At 40.7% G+C, this 23,672-nt stretch overlaps 1 protein-coding gene across 1 annotated transcript; it reads right to left on the minus strand.

The window, feature by feature from the left end:
- Nucleotides 1-4,860: 4,860 nt before the first annotated feature.
- hoga1 (4-hydroxy-2-oxoglutarate aldolase 1) lies at nucleotides 4,861-23,440 on the minus strand. Its single transcript, XM_030730239.1, has 7 exons — nucleotides 22,968-23,440; nucleotides 21,655-21,783; nucleotides 19,981-20,108; nucleotides 19,276-19,410; nucleotides 12,008-12,104; nucleotides 7,364-7,497; nucleotides 4,861-5,908 (listed from the first exon to the last, which is right to left on the minus strand). Exons 1-7 carry the CDS (start codon nucleotides 23,179-23,181, stop codon nucleotides 5,759-5,761), a joined length of 987 nt encoding a protein of 328 aa, XP_030586099.1. The 5' UTR covers nucleotides 23,182-23,440; the 3' UTR covers nucleotides 4,861-5,758.
- Between the last annotated feature and the right edge of the window lie 232 nt (nucleotides 23,441-23,672).

A 23,672-nucleotide genomic window follows, 5' to 3' on the forward strand; every position in this document is an offset into this window, starting at 1 on the left:
ATCACAGAGAAAGGCCCTGGCCAGATGGTGGAATCGAACCCAGGACCTTCTTGCTGTGAGGAAACAATGCTAACTGCCACGTCACCATGCCACCCTGGTTTATACATTATCTGTTTTTTTAATTGTCAAAAAAGTTCTCTTTAAAAGACCCAGAACAAAAATTCGTGGTCTTCTAATACTACCAAAATCTGCAGGTCAATCGGCACTTGGTACTTTCAAGAATCAGGATGCTGCATGAATGGAAATCCACTGCTATATGAAAAATCATGGCTGTGAAGAAACTGGCTCACTGATGTCTTTTAACAGTCTTTGTGCATGAATGGAGTTCTGTGGATATCCAGAGAAAACTAAGGATAGTAAGACAAGTTTCAGTGGTTTCATGGGAAAGAAAAAAGAATCACAATTTTAGATTTTTTTAAGTGATGTTAGTGAAGTGAATACATAAATGCTAAATAGTTTCCTTCATATGTTCAGCTGTTTGAAACAGCTGTAATGTCTCAGTACCCACATACTGTACATTGATATGATCCGCCATGGTGCTAGGATATAATGATATACCATGTTTGCTACCAAAACGTCACTGCTGTGTCAGAGCCTTTCTCTTGCACACTGAAGGTCAGAGGCTGGTGTGGAAGGCCAAAGATAAAAGCAAGGGAAATTTAATAATTAGCCATTTTAACTGTGCCTTACACTCAGGAAGAGGGGGATGGAGGGAGTGCTGTATGAGTCAGGCTGCATCTAACCACAGGGGAAGAAAGAAGAGAGGATAGGAGAAAAATGGAAAAGGAAAAAGGGATGGGAGGGATCTGGGAATCTTTTAAGTTTGGTTTAAATATCTGGCACAACCAGGATGGGGGATGATATAGATGGAAAGGAGCAAAGAGAGAGAGAGGGATTGGGCAATGCATGCTACACTATGCAGAGAGGTCACCACACTGCCTGGAGGGCTGGGATGCAGAGAGGCGAGAGGGAGAAGGAAAACTGAGAACAAGGTGGAGAGAAAAAAGGAGGGGGAGACAGATGACAAACTGTCAGGTGTGGAGGGATGGAGGGATGATGATGTGCAGAGGAAGCAAGAGGGGGAAGAGTGCATTTGTTCAGCGATTTCGACATGATGACCTCTCCATGTTATCGTGACGCTCCTCCCGGTGATGCTGCAGCTTTCGCTGACTCGCCATTTGCTTACCCCAGGAGCAGGAGTGAGACACAGACCGGTCCCCTCCTCCTGTGTGCCCCCCAGGAGCACAGACATCACCTACCCTGCGGTCTGTGATTTTCTATATGAGATTAAAGGGATGCCCTTGGCAGTGCCGAAGCAGCGCGGTGGGACGTGTTGCCACCATGTGGTCACTTAAAGCCACTGCAACTCAGACAATGAAGAAGGAAACCAATTACCGACAGGTTTTTGAAATGAGTGAACATAACACTTCAAAAAGTTAAAACGAATCTCGGCGTGAATGCTGAAATTATATTGATTAAGCTCCAAGAGACTTCAAGACCACAGGGGTCAACAGTTAAGAACACAATTAATCATACATTAGGACACTTCTCTTTTCCCTCTCTGAAAGAAATGAAAGGTACCACAGCAACAAGAGACACGCAGTAAAAGGTATTTAAGAATCCTATTGAAGATTTTTTTATTTAGTTCTTTGGCAAAAAATCTTCAGCAACATGACCGCCCTTGGAAAGAGGTTATACATGTAGAATAAAAAGAATTCACCTCATATTATCAGAAATCCTTGAGCAGGTTTATTAATATGAACTTGTGAATGGAATGTCTTTCAAACTCTGCAGGATCAGAGCCTCAAATTACTGTCATGATCTTTAAAAAAATAATAAGGTTGTTGAGTTTAGATTTTGAATAAACCTTATTTTGTAGAAGGACACTGTTAACTCACCATGTAAAAGCCCCACTAACTACTGTGATTTTATTTTGTTTTTGTATTTAGTCTGGTTCCATTAACTGCATGAAAGGAGGAAGAGGTCACTCATAGTAGCAAAAACAAAGAATGATTATCAACTCGACTGAGTAGCTCGACTGAACTTTTTTTTGCCACTTTTAGTTCACACTGTTGATTTTGCAGAGTGCAATTCAGGCTTTGCTGCGCTCTCATCACCTTTGACTGCAGCACTGGACAGCTGAGTTCAGCTAAAAGCTGCGATAAAGCCACTGTAAACTAATGAGGAAACACTAAGTAATTGGCACGCTGCAGCAAGTTGATGCATTTGTAAAACTTGCACTAACAATGTATTTTCATATTTATTTTCTGCAGTGTCTGACTTGCAATACAATACTTTCTATTATGTTTATTAATAATTTAAGCCCAGTCTGTGGATATGAGTTTTTAAATTAGTACACCCTGTAAACCATGGCATCAGATTTTAACTCTACCTTTGTAGTGCTCAAATTATTCACAATAGTGTCTGGAGACAATGAGAGAAAAATAATAGCAACAGTATGAGTCAAAGTCATGACTGTGTGTGCCTTGGTTTTGGAAAATTACAGTCAAAATACAAATACTTGGAGGTAAGCATTGCTGAGAAAAGCTCAAACAAAGAACAATTACATGATATCATTTTTAACACTGTATTTTTTATTTCATTTTAAAATATCACAGTTATCACAGGCAATAAGTTATTATTTTTATTAATGTAATAATGCTCGGTTTGATTGCACTGCTGTCCCTTGATGAATGGCAAACTGTGCATTTACAGAGTAAATCACTTTTTAATCATGGCGGTTCTATAAAGAAGTTTGTGTTTGTTCTTCATCCACTGACTCACACACACTCACACACATGGCAAGGTGCTGGCTTGTTATTGGGGAAAACTTGGGGTTCAGTGCTTTGTCTTTTTTTTTTTTTGTATTATATATCAAACACCTCGCTTCTCCTCCCGGACTTGAAACCTATAAAACTGTTATTCAAGGAAATGTGACCTCATATAAAACTGCACTTATCTTAGTTTCTAGGAGAGTAATATCAAGGGTGGGGGATGCATGTCTGGATATCAGATTGCAGGAGCTTTGCTTCCAAAAGTATGGAGTTGTACTCTGGTTTATATTTCTCCTTCCTCTTTCTGATCTAAGAAGCAGGTGAGGAAAGTTTAGGCAGAGGCCAACTGCAGAGACTCCATGCTCAGTGAGTCACTAAAGTTTGATAACTGATTGTAAAACTGCCACAAAAAAAAGTATGCATAAAAGCAAATCAACCAACCAACCAACCATATACCCATGTACCCATGCTGGTACCCATCAGTTTCCTCCAAAGTCAGATAGGACTCCTTCAGCTTGATGGCTCCCTTGACCTCCAGCATCCACCATCTGGTTTGGGGATTACAACCACAACAGGCACCAACCACCTTGCGACCACGGGTGGGGGCCTCAACAATGGAGGTGCAGAACATGGTCCATTTGCACTCAGTGTCTTCAGCCTCCCTCAGAATGCTGCTGAAGTTCTGCCGTAGGTGGGATCAAAAAGATCTTGTGGACTGGAGCTTCTGCCAGGCATTCCCACTGCACTCTCACTTTTCATTTAGGTGTACCAGGTCTGTCCAGGATCCTCCCCCTCCACCTGATCCAACTCACCACCAGGGTGGTGATCAGTTGACAGCTCAGCTCCTCTCTTCATCCGAGTGTCCAGCTGCAGATCTAATGATGCAATTACAATATTGCTTACCTAGGCTGTCCTGGTGCCACGTGCACTCACATCTGGTAACCCTATCCCAGGCAGGGTGAACAGTTGCCTTGCTCTAATCCTTATAAGGGTCATCTGAATTGTTCTTTGTCTGGCCCTTCACCCAGGACCAATTTGCCTCGGGAGACCCCACCAGGGGGCAAAAAGCCCCTGGACAATATAGCCCTTGGGATCCCTGGCACAAACTACAGTAACCCCTCCAGCAAGATAGGGTGGTGATAGAGACGGCAGGCCCCTGAAAACCAAGGTGACATTGAAGTGTACTCTTTTCACAAAACATAGCAGTTGAGATTTTTATCTTTCAGTCACACCACAAAAAAAAAAAAAAAACAGAAATTGCTATAAGGCCGCATACTCTACAAGAAATTGCTTTCTTCAGTCTTACAGGCACGTGTAGTCACTGAACATTGTCCTATTATGTGGAGAACATTCTCCAAAATAAAGGACATGAACTCGGTGTCTTCAATGGCTCTGAATGCTTCCACTATTTGACAAGGCCAAATAATCACAGTAACATGGGTCTGCCACAATCAATCAGTCTTTTTTCAAAAACCGATTCCAAAGTATGTCAAACAATGGAACATTTGAGATGAAGGGCTAAACATTACTTCTAAACTATTAACTGTGCTTGTAAGACAGATGTCCTTAAAACTGAGTGGTTGGTGATTTCATCAAAACTGTTTATACTCAGAGCTTTCCATCTGTACTGTGTCCTTGTCGCATAGGAACAGAAGAAAATACAACCTATCCTCCTTTTTATGATCCAGTAAGTATTTCTGAAAATATCTCCAGCAAAGAAAGGTGCTAATTGGACTCATGGTAAGATAAAAGCAAAAAAAAAAAAAGTTCTGTGTGAAAAAGCCAAGGCTCTCATTTCCATGGCTACCTGCTACACTTGGCTTTAATTACAGTAATTATGGTTTTAACTTTTTCACATCAAAGAGTGCTCTGGCATTCTGTAGCAAGCTGTGCCCATGACCTGCAGTTCTGCCTCCCATTGAACTCCGGCTGATCTCAGGTCTTTGTGAAAACATTTATCATATCTGTATTTGAGATAATAAAGCTTTTTTGCCTTTTTGGTTAACCACAGTTAATTTCAGACATGCATGAACCATCATTCCATACTGTAGCCAAGGAAGGGCACGTTTGCTGAAAAACACTGTTTTTTTATTTTATTTATTTATTTTAATTTTAGATAAATATAAGTACAATAAAAGACCTAAAAAGTACAGGTATCATTCACCAAAGAGGTACACTGACTGAAGTACTGTATGTTGACTGCTTTGCCTGCCTGACTAAAATTACGTGTCAAAAATCATTATTGACAAAAATCAGAATTGGCCAAGTAAATTACAGTCTGCGCGTCTCTACTTATAACCTCTGTCCAACAAAAAAAGAACAAAAAAGCAAACAATGTGTTGACATAAAGATGATGAGTTGATCGAAGAAATCTATTTTCTCTTCAGATTTAAAATAAAGGACAAACATTTCATATTACATTTCATATTCATACAGTTTTTGGTCTATAACATTTCTCTGAATATCAACTTTAACTTTAACTGCTCTCTGACGTGCAGTCAAGAATCACTTCTGACTCTGGTTTATTTTAGCATAAAGCAGCATTTGATTTTTCAGATGCTGCAGTTTTCAATAGTTGCCAGCTGGTTTTTACCCACTAGTGTCAGAAACCAATACGCTGTACCGTATGAACTATTTGGAGCTATTAAAATATTTTTGTTTTGTTTTTTTCAACTATAGCTTTGAAGTTGGAAATGTTTACATTTTAAAGTTTTTATTACCCTTCTGAAGACTGAATTTGGAAAAAAAAACTTTGCTTTTATAATATTCTGAATTTTGCAGGGGTTTTTTTTGGGCACTCTGGGTTTAGCCAACAATAGAATGAACTGAATTTTCTTTTACTTGTGTAAATTTCTGATATTTTTACGGGCAGCTGTGTGTTCCCTCCATGATATAATTACAATACCCGATCCACTGAACAGCTAATAGGTTTCCTGGCATAGTGAACTCAGTCACACATGCACACTCTCTGTGCCTGGGTCACTTTACAGCCACCCATTGGAGGAGAAGTCCCGCCTCAGCTGCTGAATTTCGGCCTCTGTTAGTGGCTGAAGAGGCGATCGACAGGAGCCACCGTGGAACCCAAACCACTCCATCGCCTGTTTCAGGGCGGGAACTCCCAACTTCCTAGTCACCTAGAAACACAGAGCATTAATCAGTCATATACATCCCATTTACATGGCACTCCAGTTTCAAAGTTTTAAACTTAGACACATTCCCTCTTTGATTGATGAAGTGACAATGGATATTCATGATTTATGTAGACTGATGCTGTTAGAGCAGTGACATTTACCGCACCTTTATGCACACATAAGTAGCCTGAAGCATGGTCAACAGCAACTGCCTTTGGATCAGAACAAAGTCAGAGCGACATACAGTACAAAACTCAACACGACAAAGCTGCATATACCAGACTCATGGCGCAAAACTAAGTTGGAGCTAACTGCACCTGCCTCACGTCACTCATGGCTAGTAGGTTATTGTAGAATGCAATCGTTTGATATACATCTTTGTTTTGTGCTGTTACATCACTTATTCATGCTCAAAATATTTTGTCAAATGTTATATGCACAAGTGACTTTTACTGACACGTTACCTGGTGAAGTAGTTTAGTAAGCCAGCCACCTATTTCTATTCAGATATCATTTTGCTGGCAAATACAGTAGCAAGCTAAGGTTAGCCAGCTAGCTAAGTTACCTCAGCTACGCTGCATGAATGCTAATAAAATATTATTGGTGGGTCCTACTGGGGGATACTGGAGGATATTCAAATTGCCACTCTTCAATCACAGGTTAGGCCTGCTCTAAAGCACACTGCTTTGTCCTCCATTCTCACTTCAGTGGGGACCATAATTTCGCAAACTGAATATTATATTGTATTAACCAGAGGTGTCGACCCCTGCTGGCCATTAGATACAATGCAGGTTTTAGCCATTCCATGTTTCAGTTTTCAAACCTGGAAATAACATCCATCCTTTTTATACAGTCTATGCCTGGAAATTAAGATACTCCTCATATCCTTTGGTTTTCTGTGGTAAATTCAACCTGAGTCTTTTACACAGAAATCATTTTACAGCTTGTTAAATGCAATTAATAACCAAAAAAAAAAAAAAAATGGTTAAGGCCCTGATTTTGAGCTGCATAGCATTTATTTCAAGAAAAATGTGTTATTTCTAATTTACCTTGTGTAAATTAAGTTAGAGTAGAAAATCCTAGTGTTTTAATTGTGACTTTTTCATGTACCTTTTACTTTTAGCAGCTCATACCATCAGTGTCTGTTGTAAAAAAAAAAAAAAAAAAAAAAAAAGAGTCATATATGTGAGAGAGGGAAGCTGCCTTATTTCTGCGTGCACTGGAGTTTGAACGAATATTTCTTAGAGGAAGCAACACTTGTGTTGAGTTTAACATCAAATTATCTATAAATACAGCAAAGAAAAAAACAGGGTTGTCCAGAGTGCAATCAGTAAGAGTATTTCAGGCAGAACAGTTTTACCTCTAAGAAATGTGACTAAACCTCCAGTCTGGCACCATTTGTGGGAGTTCATGTCTGCGGTGGATAAAAGCGTGCAGTCAGCAGCAGATGGTACTCACAGCGGCATTGGGCTCGATAAGGCGCTGCTGCAGGACTCTGGCTTCCTCCCAACACCCGGACACACACAGACGCTCCAACTCACATAGCTCCTGGCCCAGCACATTAGCCAGCGCACACACTCCACCAACAGCACCTAGAGACACAAATCAAAGACCAACGAGAGTTCAAGAATCAATGGAAAAGGCAGAAATATTTTATTTTCCTTTTTCCATTTATCTCTTTCCTTAAAGTTAGGAACTATTATGCAAGGAGATATCTCTTTAACCCTTTGAGCTTAAATATTCTTGCAAAATCCTAGTCTATAATGAGGGAAGAAAACAGGACTGTTTGTCAGCTACAACTGTCCTGTTGACAATCAGGAGAAAAACAAGAGGAAAGTGGACTCAACATTAGACCTCTTTATTGTAATGGAGTTCTGAATCCTAAAGCAGGAGTTGCGTCTGAGGCGTGACAGGATTATTAGAACAGTGGGCAGTGGGAAAAATAATCTACACCACACAGTGGATATATATATATATATTTTTTTAGATATTTCCCTATTTTTCTCATCAAGTGCTTGATACTTCCACTACACCCTTTTTTCTAAAACAGCCTAGAAGTAATATTCACAACTCAGACCACATGGTATGGTCACAAATTTCTCTTTAGGTGCAAACACAAACCAAACAACTGTCACAGCAGACAAAAACGAAATATTAACGAGTCTTCCATACTGAAGTTCAGATTTCTGCAAACGAACCGGAGATGGTACCCTGGCAGCTAGTCTTTAAAATTCTTATTTTAATATGTTGAAGGTAGTGGTTCGAGACGTTTTCTGTGCGCAGTCACTCAGCCCAGCACTTAAGGCCTGTCCACATATGAAGCAAGTCGCTCGTCACTCATCACCGTGTTGCTGAAAGCTCATCACTAGTGGACAATCTGGGCTCTGATTGTGAAGGTACAGCTCTAATATCTTTGGCACTCACTGTCACGATTTTGCATTTCAATTGTATGTCAATACAACCATCAGTTTAGATGTGGCTGTCCAGCTTTCCTGTTTTCATAAAGGTTTTTTTTCCTCCTTTTCTTTTCTGTAAGATCAATAGGCAGCAGCACATACACATACATTTTCCCAGGCAACAATTGCGTGTGTCTGTTAGAGGAGAAAAGGGTTGCCGCTGGCTGCTGATGGGCGGATTTTCTATCTGAATTATGTCTGTGTCCTGCCACCACTGACAGACAGACAAGCAGGTCTGCCTCCTCACTGCGCTGCAAGTGGCAGCTCCACAACAGAGGCAGTAAAGGCTAAACTGATATAGACTGAGTCACAATGAAAATGATCCACAATGAAACAAATACATCACACTAATTAAAAAAATGACTATGATAAAGTCACTATTTCACACACTTATTTACAGTGGGGAAATAATGATTTGATCTCCTGCTAAATTTGTAAGTTTGCTCACTCTCTAATTTTTATGGTAGCTTCATTTTAATGGAGAGACACAGAATATCAACCAATAATCCAGAAAAAAAACTGCATAAAAGTTATGAATTGATTTGCATGCCACTGAGTGAAATAAGTATTTGATCCCCTGACAACACAGCCAGAATTCTGGCTCCCACAAATTGGGTGTGTCTCCATGATGCACACAGATTTGAAACCAATCAATCAATAACAGATACTCCTGATCTCAACTCATTATGTGAATAAAGCACACCTGTCCACAGAATCCATTTCTTCCATTCCAACCTCTCCACCACCATGCACTGGACCAAAGAGCTGTCAAAGGATGTCAGGGACAAGATTGTAGACCTGCACAGGGCTGGAGTGGCCTACAAGACCATCAGCAAGGAGCTTGGTGAGAAGGTGAGAGCTGTTAGAGAGATTGCTCAGAAATGGAAGAAATATAAAATGACCATCAATCACCCTCAGTCTGGAGCTCCATGTAAGATTTTGCCTCATTGAGTGAGGATGATCACGAGAAAGGTGGTGGATCAGCCCAAGGAGCTTGTTAATGATCTGAAGGCAGTTGGGACCACAGTCACCAAGAACACCACTGGCTATAGGCCCATCTTAAGTTTGCCAGTGGAAATCTAAATGATTCAGAGAAGGCTTGGGAGAACCTGCTGTGGTGAGATGAAACCAAAATGGCATCAACTCGATCCACCGTGCTTGGAGGAAGAGAAATGCTGAGTATGACCCAAAGAACACCATCCCAACAAGATGATGTTCAAGCATTGAGGCGGAAACATGATGTTTTGGAGCTGTTTTTCTGCTAAAGGTACAGGGTGACTTCACTGCACTTGAGGGGCATGTGGACAGGGCCATGTAACATAACATCTTGGATTTAATGATGATTTGTAATTTGTTGAACAATGCAATGGTTCCACTTTATCTCTATAACTGAATGTCAGGTGACCTCAGAGAAAAGACAAAACAAGAAACTATGATTAGCAGAGCATGAGATTTCAGCATGAATCGGAGGGTTCTGAATCTGAGCATGAATCTGGACGATCCAGCAAATTATGTTTGAAAACGTCTGCATACAGGATTTAGAAGTGAGTTACTAGTCTTGATGTTTTTAAAGTTTGTAACTGACTGGCACGCCCCAGTTCTGCATCAATATGAGAGTGGCTGATAGAATGAATTTCAACCAAAAAACCAAACATATAATCGTTGTATGGAGAGTTTGTCATATAAATTGTTTCATGTTACTGTCTTTGGCATTAGCTGTGTCTGTTTTTCTCTCTCTTTCTCTCTCTCTCTCACACACACACATACACACACACACACACACACACACACACACACACACACACACACACACACACGGTAGTCAAAAGTTTGGACACACCCTCTCATTCTGTGTTTTTTTTTTTCATTATTTAAAAATTGTGTGCATTGTAGATTAATACTAAAGTCATCCAAACTATGAAGAAATACATATGGAATTATTTAATAAACAAAAAAGTGTTTGTTTATTAAATAAACACTTTTTTGTTTATTAAATAATAAACAAAAAAGTGTTAGTAAGTGCATGTCTTTGGACTGTGGGAGGAAACCCACACTGACACAGGGAGAACATGCAAACTCTACACAGAGAGAGAGAGAGGGGCCCGGGCCAAGGTGGAATTGAACCCAGACCTTCTAGATGTTATTCTAACTGTGAGACAGCAGTGCTAACCACCACACCACCATGCTGCCCCTGCCCCCAGTATGAAGGTCAGTCAATGTGAAAAATTTCAAGAACTTTGAAAGTCTCCTCAAGTGCAGTGACAAAGACCATCAAGCATTATGATGAAACTGGCTCTCATCAGGACCGCCCCAGGAAAGGAAGACCAAGAGTTTCCTCTGTTGCACAGGATCAGTTCATCAGAGGTACCAGCCTCAGAAACCACAAGTTAGCAGCACCTCAGATAAGAGCCCAGCTAAATGCTTCACAGGGTTCAAGCAGCACGCACATCTCAACATCAGCTGTTCAGAGAAGACTGCTTAGTTGCTACTGCTGTTAATAATGAAGTGCCACAGTTGCTGTGATTGAATGTGTCTTGTTGAAAAGCAGCTTATGACTCAAGTATACAAGCCTGTACCTTCTACTGTTTTATAGTGGTAACACTCAGTAGTTGTGAGCATTAAAATGAAATTCATTATTTTTTTATAATTACAGAAACAACTGTAATTTTCACAGCTGTAAAATGTACTGTGGACTATGAAGCAGAAGGTAGTGAATGCCTCGGGTACTCGTTGCTGAATGCTTGTGAAGCTACACTCAAAACACTTAGAATTTGGACACACAATAAAACGACCGGCACTTTCCTGTGTATGTACTACACACAAAAGAGGTGCTACATCCATCATTTGGTGAGATCTGTGGGAAAGGCAGTATTGACCAGCAACTTTTCTTGATTTATCAAATAGGCATATTCAATAATATTGTCGTTTTTTTTAACCACAGTTGCTTTGTGTTTCTTTAATTTTGATGTATGAATTCAGTGTTTTAGTTAATTGCTGTAACACCATCTGTCTTAGGCCAAAGTGCAACCAAAACAATGTTATTACAACTAAGTATCTTTAATTTACAGTTGAGTTAGCTGTTACATACAGTACCAGTCAAAAGTTTGTAAGTGTGTCCAAACTTTTGACTGGTGCTGGATCAGCCAGCCTGGAGACTCTCTCCCCCCCCGGCCTGTCAGCTGTGTTGATTTCGGTGATTCTGGTGATGCAGTAGACCGCATGCTCTCATCCATAGCGGTAGGCTGCACACCCAGAAACACTTGAGCAGCGTGCTGCTGATTCCCCGCACCCGCCCACTAACTACCTGCTTTTCTGCACATTATGTTAGACAAGTCCCCAGAGTAAAGTGCAATCAAAGGAAAAAGAGAATTAAAAAAAAAAGCTGCAGCTAAATATTGAAGTGCCAGCTAAAACACACACAAGTCTTTTTGTATTGTTGTAGCTTATGTTTCACTTCAGTGTGTGTTTGTGTGTGAAGTTTTTTAATATGTTTGTGCAATGCTTGAATATAAAGATAGGCATTTGAAAGTTGGAGCTCACTGTATGTAATTCTTATTATAAAGTAATGGTTAATTGTTTTGTATGCGTCTCCTTATGTGTTAATATTAAAATAATTTTATTTCTGGATTTTATTTTGGTTTCTTACCCACACAATAGGCTGCCATTAAAAATCCAGCTGAGCCCGCTAAAACCTGGAAGTCCTGCGCCTTGGTTTTGTGGACAATCAGGCCGATCCGTGTGATCTGCAGAACATGTAAAACAAACAAAAACAAAAAAACAAACAGAAGGGGATGAGGAAGTAAAACATCAGGACTGTTTTATTGTCATCACTCTTCCCTTGTGTCAGAACTAATATCCACCATATTTCTTAATCCCAGGAGAGGCTGTCACAAGAGATGACAAACCCAACATCTCACAGGGGTAAACAAATCGCTTGAATTGCGACAAGCCTAGTCTCCTCACATGGAAGAGATTTTTAGAGGAGGGGATCGTTCGAGATCCAAAACAGAAGGGGGAGGAGGAGGAGAAAGAAGCAAACAGGCAAATCCCAAGTGAGAATAAAAAAAAAAAGAGGAATCAACTTCAAAAGATGGGAAGCAGAAGAAGGCAGAGGACGGGAGAGGCTCATGAATAACTGATGAGCTCTCCGTTTTGTTTCTCCTCTTTTAATTCTCTTTTGTCAATCCAGATATGAAGTGCAGAATCCAAATAACCTGAAATGTTCAATGGGAGCATTAGACGACTTTGTGGCTACTCTGCACAGGAAGCTGAAAGCTCCACAGGGAAAATCCGCAGCCTCCATCCGTGTTACCAAGGAGGGTCTATTTTTAACCACAGACTCTCAATCAGTTTCCCCATATTATTAATTTCAAACAACAGGACTGCAATTGATCAATCAGGGTACAGGAGCTCCTGCTGGTTTTCTGAAGGCTCGGGCACTCTGGCTATTTAGAGGCAGGTCCTCAAAGAAAAAGTAAAATTGCAGCAAGACTACAGTTTGCCCAAAAACACAGTCATTTTCCCTTTTTTTTAACCCTTCCTTCCCATTATTGTAATTAGCCTACAATTCCAACCTGAGGGCATGGGGAGACTTAACCCTCTACAGTTATGAGCTGCACAGGTGGCTGGTCTGTGGGACTTTTTGAAAGATTCAAATCTCATCTTACTAATGTGAGAAAAAAAATGTTAATGCCTGTCAGTTTGTCAGTTTTCCCCCATCTTGGCAACTGCTTATAAAATTCACTAGAAAACTGGCAACATGCTGGAGAACTCAGTAATTGCAGTGCAAATTTCAATGTTGTTTGGATGAGCAGTTCTCATATTTTGACCAAAAGTGGCTCCTCTAATATGACTGTTACCTGCTCCACTGTGTGTGGAGGTGGAGGTGCATACACACTCAGAGAAGATATATTCAGAGGCATGTTTGTTTAGCTGCCTTTGTTGGCATTTAATACTTACAGTATCTCTAAGTTTAACCATGACAACTAAGTGCCAAACCCTTACCTTAACATAACCTAATTCTAACTATAAAAGCAAGTCTTAATTCTCAATTAGAAGAAGGCCTGAAGAAAGAGTTTAAACTTTAACAAAACTTTGTCTGCCTGTGACCTGCTTAGCAGAAATTATAGCTACAAAACCATGAATTAAACTCTCACCAATCAGCCACTCTTATCAATCAAAACAGAAAAAAGTCATTTAACTCCTAATCATAGATTTTTTTCAATAAAATTTTACAATGATCCATGAGAGAATAATCTGAAATCTGGAAAACAACTGCTGAGTAAAAGCAAGACTTAGATCTGTTATAATGCCAGCATGTTGCTGTTTAGCAGGGGTAACGCCAGAGCCTAACCTCTTCTTAATCTGATATTGTTGTTGGATAGCAAAGATTTCTTCTGGTATGATTCACATGCAGGCCAAACCTGCAGTCTCTTTCTGACTGTAGACACGTGCACTTTGACAAATGTTCCAATAGTTTCTGGCAGATTGTAACACAATCAGTCTGACAACAGTCTGACTTGGGGTGACTTTTCTGATTTCATTTGGAATCTATGTCAGTTGTAGATAATTTCCTGTTGGAAAATTGTGTATAATAATCATCAAATGCTAACTTTCATAGCTCAGTTACATTACCAAGTTACATCAAGTATACACCTTTCTGTCTCCGTCTCTCTATCCCACTGTAGGTAAGCAGTTTTCAGGAAACTTATGCTTTCCTTTATTGTGGGTTGGGGTTACACCCTCTTTTATTCCCTGTGTTGGACTAACAGATATCCACAACCTTTTATTCTAAAGGCCTTCAAGTCTTTTTAGACATGATGACACAACAGCTTTCAATAAGAAAGAAGTCAAGATCATATATGTCAGAGGTTTGGATAAGACAGCTTCCATCACTCCCTATGCAGACTAATATTTAGCACCTAATCTGGAACCCCTGCTCCTCATGGAATGGATGTACAGGTGTTGTAAAAGTAGAAGCATCCTTACTGTTTCTATGTGAATGTCCTGGAGGTTTTAATTAACATGGGAATGACTGCAAAATGTAACAGGCATGTTATGCCTGATCGGTGTATTTGTTCAGCCTTATACACAGGCTTTGTTTTAGAGAGGATCAAATATCATTACCCTGTTAAAATAATGGCTTAAGTCATTTTTTTTTTCAGGTTTTTCAGAAAAGACAAAAAAACTGACCCACACATTGAAAATATGATGATTTAGGCAAAAACAAAACTTTTGTTAAAAAGTGACTTAGGCCATTATCTTAACAAGGTGACGATAAGTTCTTGGTCAAATATGTCAGAAAATCCAGTAAATTCATGTACTGCGATGTGCTTATTTTTTTCCTGACTACATGTTTGTATAAAGATGTTTTTCCATGTATTTCGATGTGGGTATGTTGCCAATGAAGAGAGCTTTGGGATTTAAGGGGCTTCAAATTAAAAAGGCTGTTAGCTTGGGTTATTGAACGACCGCTTGCCAACACTAATTGGCAGCCCCTCGTATTTGTACCCGTTTTCTTTACTGAAAGGTATCAGATCCATCTTACCTTTTCTGATAACATGCTAACTGGCTGCTTCCTATCAATTTACTCTCATCCCAGAGTGCTGCACTACACCCACTTCAGTTTGATTCATCAGTGATCACATGAGAATTCAATCAACTTTGATTAAATTTTAATGCAGAAACTTTGTGACTATAATCAGATTTAAAGTTAAAGCTGTTAACTGGTCTATCTTAAATATATATATATAAAAAAAAAAACATTTAATCGACATCACATTGAATCTTTGCATGTCTGAAAGTATGTACTTTGAATTTTAGTGACAATATTTAAATTTTCCTTTCATTCATTATATGTATAACTACAGATATAAAGATTTGTAGCCTTAGTTTAAGTCTCGTCTCGTATTTAATCGTTCATGGCTTTTTACAATGTGACTATAATTGCCCCCGGCTCTCTTACTGGGATAAATAACAGCAGTGCTGTTGTAATTACTCCACTTAGAGGGGATAATTGTTTGGACTGTGCAGACAGCTTTATCTCGCAAAGATGGCAATGATGTCATACTGCTCTGTAGATTCACACCTCCTGCACGTGCAGGAGGTCCAGACTTTTAGTAAAACACCCACTGTGTAGGCAGAAGGAATCAGATTAAAGAAGATGAGGTGAGATGAAATGATTCCAGTGGGGGGAGTTGTGAACGCAACAAATACCTTAACTACATGACAAGAATAACAAAAGTTCCACAGAAGAGTCGAGAGCACTAATGACTGAACAAACCAGCTGAAGCTATTGGATGTTTCAATTTATGAGATTATGGATTTCAATATAGAGATTTATTTTGTTCCCCATTTGTCAGTCATCAACATCGCCTAAAAATCCAATCAAGCTGCTACTAAAATAAAACCACACACAAGTACTTAAAGAGTGTGTACTGAGTGCATCCTCATACTGTCAATCTTAGTATTTCAGTAAGTAGATCTCCAAGCAAAGTCTTAGAACAGCTTTAAAGGAATACTCCCCTCTAAAAGTTAGTTTGGATTATGAAACACTGCCAGTACACTCATGCAGAAATCTGACATACACATTTATGCTGCTTACACCAGTATACAGTACTGCACTGCAGCTCAAAAGAGAAGTATCGCATTTATCTGAGTTTTACAAAATACTGGCGATGTTGGAGGTACTTTGACCCTGAGCCTATAGCAGAATACAGTTATTGTGCTATAGGCTCAGACTGCTGGGATTCTGCACAGAGCACTTCTCCTCCCCTCGCCTCTGTTTGCTCACCATGTCACTACTGCATGTCATTCACTCACATGCACTTTCTCCTCTAGTAGAGACGACTGTTACTGTGAGCTGGTGTTATATAAATAAAAGGAATCTAACTGATCACATATGCTATATTTCAAAGAAAAATACTGTACATTCCACTCAACTACATGATTTACATGTTTTTCTATGATGAGTGAATCCCTGTTTATACCCACGAGGACAGCGCCACACTCACACAGAGACACTTAGACACATGCTAGTGACACAATAAACATTCTTGCCAACAGTTTCACAGTTATTCTTCTAATCTGCAGGTGGTCACTACACCAAATCACACACGGCAATGTGAGAAGACTGCAAGTTAATAAAGATGTAACGTGTGCAGGATTTTAGACATTTCCTCTGTGCTTGGCTGAGCGGCAGGGACCGGAAATATCAGCATTTTGCTTTTGTGTAAGAAAAATCAATGAGGCTCCTTTAGTCCGGCCACTTTAGTTACTATCTGCAGATTAATATTTTAGATGCAAAACATATAGTCACGAACAAAAGTTTTGATAATAGCACTATAGTACTGGTTTATGTAAAGTTTGCTGCTTCAGTGTTTATAGATCTTTTTGTCAGATGTTTCTATGGTATACTGATGTATAATGACAAGCACTTCATAAGTTTCAAAGGCTTTCATTGACAGTTAGATTAAGTTTACGCAAAGAGTCTGAGGAGTTTCCTGGCCATGGACCCATATTTCCAGTGTTTTGTTCCCTGAGATACTTAGTTATCACTTTTGCCTTATGGCACGGTGCTCCATCGTGCTGGAAAAGTCATCGATCTTTACCAAACTGTTCTTGGACAGGTGGAAGAAGTTGCTCTCGGAGGATGTTTCGGTGCCATTCTTTATTTATGGCTGTGCTCTTAGGTAAAGTTGTGAGTAAGCCAACTCCCTTGGATGAGAAGCAATCCCACACGTGAATGGTCCCAGGATGCTTTACTGTTTAAAGGACTAACCATCCTCCAAAAGTCTTCTCACTGCGCGTGCCGATGCATTCACACCTGCCTGCTGCCAGTCCCGAGCAAGCTCTGCACAGGTGGTGCCCCGATTTCCAGCCTTGTCCCCATCAGCACTCTCACCTGTGTTAATAAGAGTGTCAATGAAATGATGTCAGCGGGTACATCTGTGGCAGGGCTAACAGGAAGTGGAAATGTTTTTGGGGGGTGATTTAGTTCAGTTTCATGGCAAAGAGGGACTTTGCAATTTTTTGTAATTCAGCTGATCACTCTTCATAACATATATACGTATTCCCATCATAAAAACTGAAGCAGCAAACTTTGTGAAAACCAATACTTTTGGTCACAACTGTACCATCAACTCGACCCCGCATATCGGCCAGTATTAGCTACTTGCCAAGCTGATATCAGCTAATATCACTATTAACATTTATAACAACCAATAAAATTGAAAAGGTACAGAACTTATGAAAAATTAATTGTAGAAATATAAAACAAATTTCAAGTTGTTTCTTGACAGCAGTCTCGTATGTTGGATCTGGATTTGACCTTGGAGCAGAAGCTCAAACTTTTTCAGTGCAGCTGTCACATAAACAGTCAGTTGCAGGAGTCTCACACAATGATAAAGTTAGAATGCACACAACTCAGTTAGCTGGGTAAAAATGTTGGCCTCCATTCATGCCGATAAGAAGGAGGTGGAAGCACAAGGTAACGTGACCAAGTACAAGCAATTTCAGACCCATCAGACAAGACTGTGCAGTAAGTCAAATTTCCAATAGAATAGCAAAGCTGTCCACATCAGGCAACTGAAAACAGCTTTTTGGGGAAAACTGTCCTCCCCTCGTAGACCTTGATCAAATTTCCACTGGAGACAACATACTGAGGTTTAATGAGCTTAAATAATCTCTGCCAAATAGCAGGAGCTAGCTCGTGTCAGGAAATGTGTCTGTATCTGAAGTTCTAAAAAAAAAAAAAAAAAAAAAAAAGTATTTCTCCAACTTGTCTGCTTCCCTGAATTTGACCCATCACCCCTTGTTTTCTGTGTTTGTCCTCATCACGCCTACAACTGAGCAGGGCTGCTCTGTACTTGAACTACACCCACACTCCAGTCTCCCAGCAAGTGGACAAACATGTTATTTCCCAAATCAGAAATCCATTTGCAACTTCTTGCAAATACTTCCCACACAGACAAAAAGGTATTACAGGGCTCAACAAGAGCAAACCGCTCTTTTTTTCCCCGCAACGTAACCCTGCAATCAACCCTGCAGGATAAAACTGCACACACTTTAGTTTTAGGTTCTTCAAGAGTCTCCATTCTCTGTTGTTGGCAGCAGTTAGATTACTGAGGAACAACTGCTTCAGTGGACCCAGGAGCACGGTGCACTTGCTGATTGCACAGCTGCACAAAATGCTCACTTATTGTCCACATGGTTTGATTTTTGAGAGCTGACATTCTGTCCAGATAAAATGCAGCTAATTGGGAACAAATCACGTGTCAGATTAGTGCTTTTAGCTCACTGGAGTTTGAGCTGCCTTCTTATTTCACTTTACTCCTTCACTGAATTGTTAAGCAAATCAGAAATTTGGGTTGTGATTGAGTGGTCTGAAGCCCCGTGATTCTCTGAAACAGTTTTTAAACTTCATGATTGAGATTTATTAATCTTTTAAAAAAAAAAAACATTATTTTAATGTGAGCTGCCATTTTTAGGCAGCGTGGCCTAACTCCTTTGAAAACAACATAATTTCAAGATCTCGACAAACGCACAACGCTCACTGGGCCTTGTTTCAGTGGAAAACATGACGCTTGTTCTAGAAAGAAGCTTTTCTCCTCGTCAGTTTCACTCACCGTCCCGGCTCGGTAAAACGTGGCCTGGCTAAATCAATTTTCTTCCCGACTTTTCAGAATCTCGTCTCATGAGACGTCGTCTGGTTCCGTCAGTTTATTACCAAGTGTAATCTTGTAAAAGAAATTCAAATCGAATTACGCGGAGATCTGTAGCCCTGTTAGATCAAGCAGCATCGGAGTGGCTGCTTGACCAATGCAGGGATAATGTTTCACTTGCACTGATCGATCTCTTCATGACTCACAGATTACACTGGGAGACGAGAGAAAAAGCAGTGGAAGTGTTTCTTACGTCTCCCCCGCTGTCTTTAACACCCAGGATGTTTGGGTGCTGAGAAAGCTGCACCACAGCGTCCAGTGGCAGCTCCAGCCCCGTGTTTGCCGGCACGCTGTAGAGAACCACCGGCACCGGGCTGCTGTCCGCTACCTGTAGGGGAGAAAAAACAGACGTGAGACGTCACATAAAACACCTGTTGAAAGCTGCCAAACCTCGAGACTGACTGCAAGAAGCATCGGAGAACTCCCTGTGGCCCTGCTGGCTGACAGGTCAGTGTTAAATGTTGTGCTCTGTAGGAGAGCAGAGGTGTGCATGCATGGAAAGATTACTGAATGTTAAGACTGCCACCTCTAATGATTTTATGGTAATCGAAACAAGTCCAATCAGAAGTCTGAGGAGATGCCAGGTGGCAAACAGAGACTCTTTATTCCTTATTACAACCTTTTCAGAATTAATAAACATGCAGATTTATATAGTTGGAGTGGTTTGGACACGTAGAAATATGACCAGATGGTCAGTGATCTTTTTTGTTTTTTCAGATGTACACAAATAAAAAATGATAATTCCTGTTGCACCTTTTCCCCGTCCTCATCTAAAAACCTAACACCAAATCTGTGTTTACAGTGGCTGATACGTTTCATGGCAGACAGTAATTATTCGAGTGTTAAAGTACTGAAGTACAAATACGTGTAACACTCTATGTGTGCACTCTCAGCTGACCTTTGTAAAGTGATGGATCAGAGCCCGGCTGTCCATCTTGCCCTTGTAGAAGCAGGGCGTTACCACAAGGACAGCATCGGCTCCGGCTGCTGCCATCTTCTCCGTGAGCTGGACCGTGGCTCTGGAGGCTGAACGGGAAAAAGGAGGGGGAAACAAATTTCTAAGAAACACACACTCGACTGTGTCAAACACCTTCAATCAAGAGGAAGATTAAAATTTTTGATAAACCTTTATATACACAAAAAATGGCAGAGTGCAAAGCTATAAAAGGCCAGTATGTTTTTCATATTAAATAGACATAAACAGCAAGGAGGAGCACGGAGTTATCAGCTAGTGCTAGCAAACTTAGCAAGGTGCATTACACAGACCAACTAATTAGTGCTAAACAACATTCTGCTAATATTTCTGAATATTATCATTTCCCAACACTGGAGCAAAGATTAGACACACTGGTCGCACAGGAAGGGTGGCTGGATTGGGACAATACATGTAACACATATGGCCACGGAGCATCACTGGAACATTTGAGTATACAAACCATCTGCCTAATATTTGTCTACTGTCCCCTCTTGGCACCAAAACAGTGGAGGCATGAACCTCTGTGAGGACCTGTGAGGATGTCCCGAGGCACCTGACACCTGCACATGCTTCGGGTCCTAAAGCACGTGGTTCCGAAATCTCTTTATGGCGTTCCTCGAGCTACTCCTGAGCAGACAGTACAGTGTGTCGGCACACACTGGCCTAATGAGGGAGGCTGCTGCCATAGGGGAGGGCTACTTAGTGTGCAATAATGCCAGGGGGTAGTGCTTATCAATGTAACAGCCACACATTGAGTAACACAAGGTAACCGAAGCTTTCCGGGGTAATAAGATGATCAATGCCATGTTGCTGGTTTTAATGTTGCAGCTGATCAGCGTGAAATAATTAATGAAGAAAGAAAGAAGGAAGTTTTTACACCAGGGATGAATGTAGGAATGGTGGGGAAGTAGAAGTTAATACAGACTCTCCTCTCTCTGAATGTTTATTATACGTTACAGAGCGAACAGCCTATCACACTGTTACAGACTCCATTTGACTCTAATTATCAGTCCATCAAGGCTGGTGACACTGCCGCCTCTATAATAAGCTTTGAATCACAGTCATTAAAATCCAGAATGGAAAACATAATGAGTCAATTTAAACTTCTAGCACTCGCTGCACAAAACTCTGCATTATTCACCAAATATTTCACTTTTACCTGTTTTTTTTTTTTTAAATGTTTATAAATGAGAACAAAATTACAATTGATTACAGAAGCCAGAAAAACCCTGAAATGTGTGCCTTTAACAAAGAGAGTTCTCTGCAAAAATAATTAACTTCATTCATTTAGGAGAGGTGAGAGTTTAACAAGTTTAACTACATTTTTAATGGTTTCAATGATAAAACGCTCCAATTCTCACTCTCGGCAGCGGCGATGCGTTCGAGGGGCTTTGTTTGCCACACGAACCAACTTTTGAGATCAGACCCACACATTTTGATGATTCGCCATAATGAGTTTCACTTCAGCGTCAGTAATTGTTTTCTAAAAATGAAACTTCTTCTAACTGAATTGTCACTTACTTTAACACGACACGACGCTCGCCAATTATTGTCTTAATATTCTTTATCGGTGAACTGAGAGCCTGAGACACTCACATTCACAGCCTGATCCAGCCATCAGCAGCTTTCCTGCCCCCAGAGATCGTTTGACCGCCCTCACCACCTCCACCCGCTCCTCCTCCGTCAGGTACGGATACTCGCCATTGGAGCCCTGAACCACCAGACCTGTAACAGTGAAACACAGGGTTTTATATCATTTTGTGTTTTTTGTTTGTTTGTTATTTTCCCTATTCTTAATATTCCATTAAATAACAAAAAAGTTCCAGTTTTTGCAGAAAAATAGATGAGCAGAGGTTCCCCCGATCTGCTATAGAATAATGCGCCTTAATTTTGAATATCTCATCATCAAGCTCATTTAAAATGGACTGAGCTAAAGTGGAAACCACAAAGTGTTCTGGGGTCAGACTAATCAAAAGGTGAAATGCTTTTTTTGGAAAACACGGATGCCGCCTCCTCCAAACTAAAGAAGAGAGGGATCGCCCAGCCTGTAATCAGCACTCAGCTCAATGATGGGGCTCCATCAGTACCTTTAGAAGGGGCAGATTGCACATCTGTATAAGCACATTCAGTGCTGACAGGTAGAAACAGGTTTTAGAGCAACATATGCTCCCATCCAGACAATGTCTTTTTCAGGGAAGGCCTTGAATATTTCAGTAAGATGATGCTAAACTGCATCCTGCAGCTATTAAAGTAGCATGGCTAGAAGAAGAGTACAAGAGTTAAGGTGCTGAACGGGCCCGCCTGCAGTCCAGACCTTTCACCAAAATGAAAACATCACCCTGCCCCAATTTGTTCGCTGCCATTAAATTCAAAATGAGCCATGATACAGAAAGCATTTCAGAAGCAGACCTATGTGTGCGCTATGCCAATTATAATGATATTGGAAGTCATAGCAGGGAGCCTCAATATACAGAATAATCAGTTAGAATAGATGATAAGAGCAGTGGTGTCACAGTTAAGTGTACTACAGCAACTGGCTGTGGAGTTAACGAACACCAGGGGGCGACAAATCAGAAGCAGGCCCTGCTGTTACTCGGCGTTTTCCCCTCTGTGCTGAACCTTGTCCCGTATCTACCGTACAGACAGTATCCATGGACATCTGACTTAATCCCGGAGAACGGACGGTTTACTCCTTATGCTGTGAGACACCGGAGTGCACTTCACATCCACAATACTATGTTTTACGCGACTTGTGCAAATTATTATATATGTACCCGATTATTTAGGCTCCAAACTAAACTATGCCTGCATTAATGTTCTGAGTGTGTAAATAAAGTCGACTTTATTCTGATCAGTAAACACGACACTGTTTTTACAGAATCCAGAGTTTGGTGTGCCTCGGGTCTGACCTTTAAATGGTATCTTGGCATATTTCTGCAGGTTTTCCTCCAGTTTCTCATAGTCCACGTCCTCCTTGGCGGTAAACGGGGTGGCAATAGGCGGATAAATCCCGCTGAGATCCAGCCTGGCAGCTGCTGTGTGGCTCTGGGTTCGCTTCCATGCTCTGTGGTGACCTACTCTGCACAGGGAATTCAGACCTCTCCAAACCCGGGCGCACTGCATTGTGAATGGGGCACAGAGTAACTGAGGTGGCCGCTGCGCTGGGACCCTGTGCAGCTGCTGTAACAGTTAATCACTGACCTGCTTCTTCAAATATTGACCGCAAATAGTAATTTCTAAACCACCTCGGAACGGTCCCAGCACTGAAGCGCCTCTGTGTCAGAGTGGCGGGGTTTGAATCGCTCTGCGCTTTGCTTAAAACTGTTTGTTTTTTTCTGTTAATTTTACAAGACTGTCCACACGGATGACACTTAGATTCCAGTGAAATCTTTATTAATAATAGCAAGTGCTTTACATCGACTTCCGCAAAAGTGCAATGCAGTGCCACAGAGCCACAGCTCCGCCCAGGAAATGGGGGATCATCAACCACAAACAAGTTTCGAAATGAACGCAAGCGGGTTAGTCCAGCAGAATCATGCTGCCACCAATGACCAGCCGACAAACAAATTATTGGTTCAAACTGGCAAGTGTTTAATAATCCTAAATGGACAGAA

The sequence above is a fragment of the Archocentrus centrarchus genome, chromosome 1, assembly GCF_007364275.1.
Source record: "Archocentrus centrarchus isolate MPI-CPG fArcCen1 chromosome 1, fArcCen1, whole genome shotgun sequence".
Lineage (NCBI taxonomy): Eukaryota > Metazoa > Chordata > Actinopteri > Cichliformes > Cichlidae > Archocentrus > Archocentrus centrarchus.

What these genes read in the sequence shown, in the direction of transcription:
- hoga1 (XM_030730239.1), bottom strand. Translation starts at nt 23,181, where the DNA reads ATGCAGTGCGCCCGGGTTTGGAGAGGTCTGAATTCCCTGTGCAGAGTA. An exon ending in TGATCCATCACTTTACAAAG is followed by an intron (nt 19,411 to 19,980) that starts GTCAGCTGAGAG and finishes TCTCCCCTACAG; the next exon opens with GTAGCGGACAGCAGCCCGGT. An exon ending in TTAAAGACAGCGGGGGAGAC is followed by an intron (nt 12,105 to 19,275) that starts GTAAGAAACACT and finishes CATGTTCTGCAG; the next exon opens with ATCACACGGATCGGCCTGAT.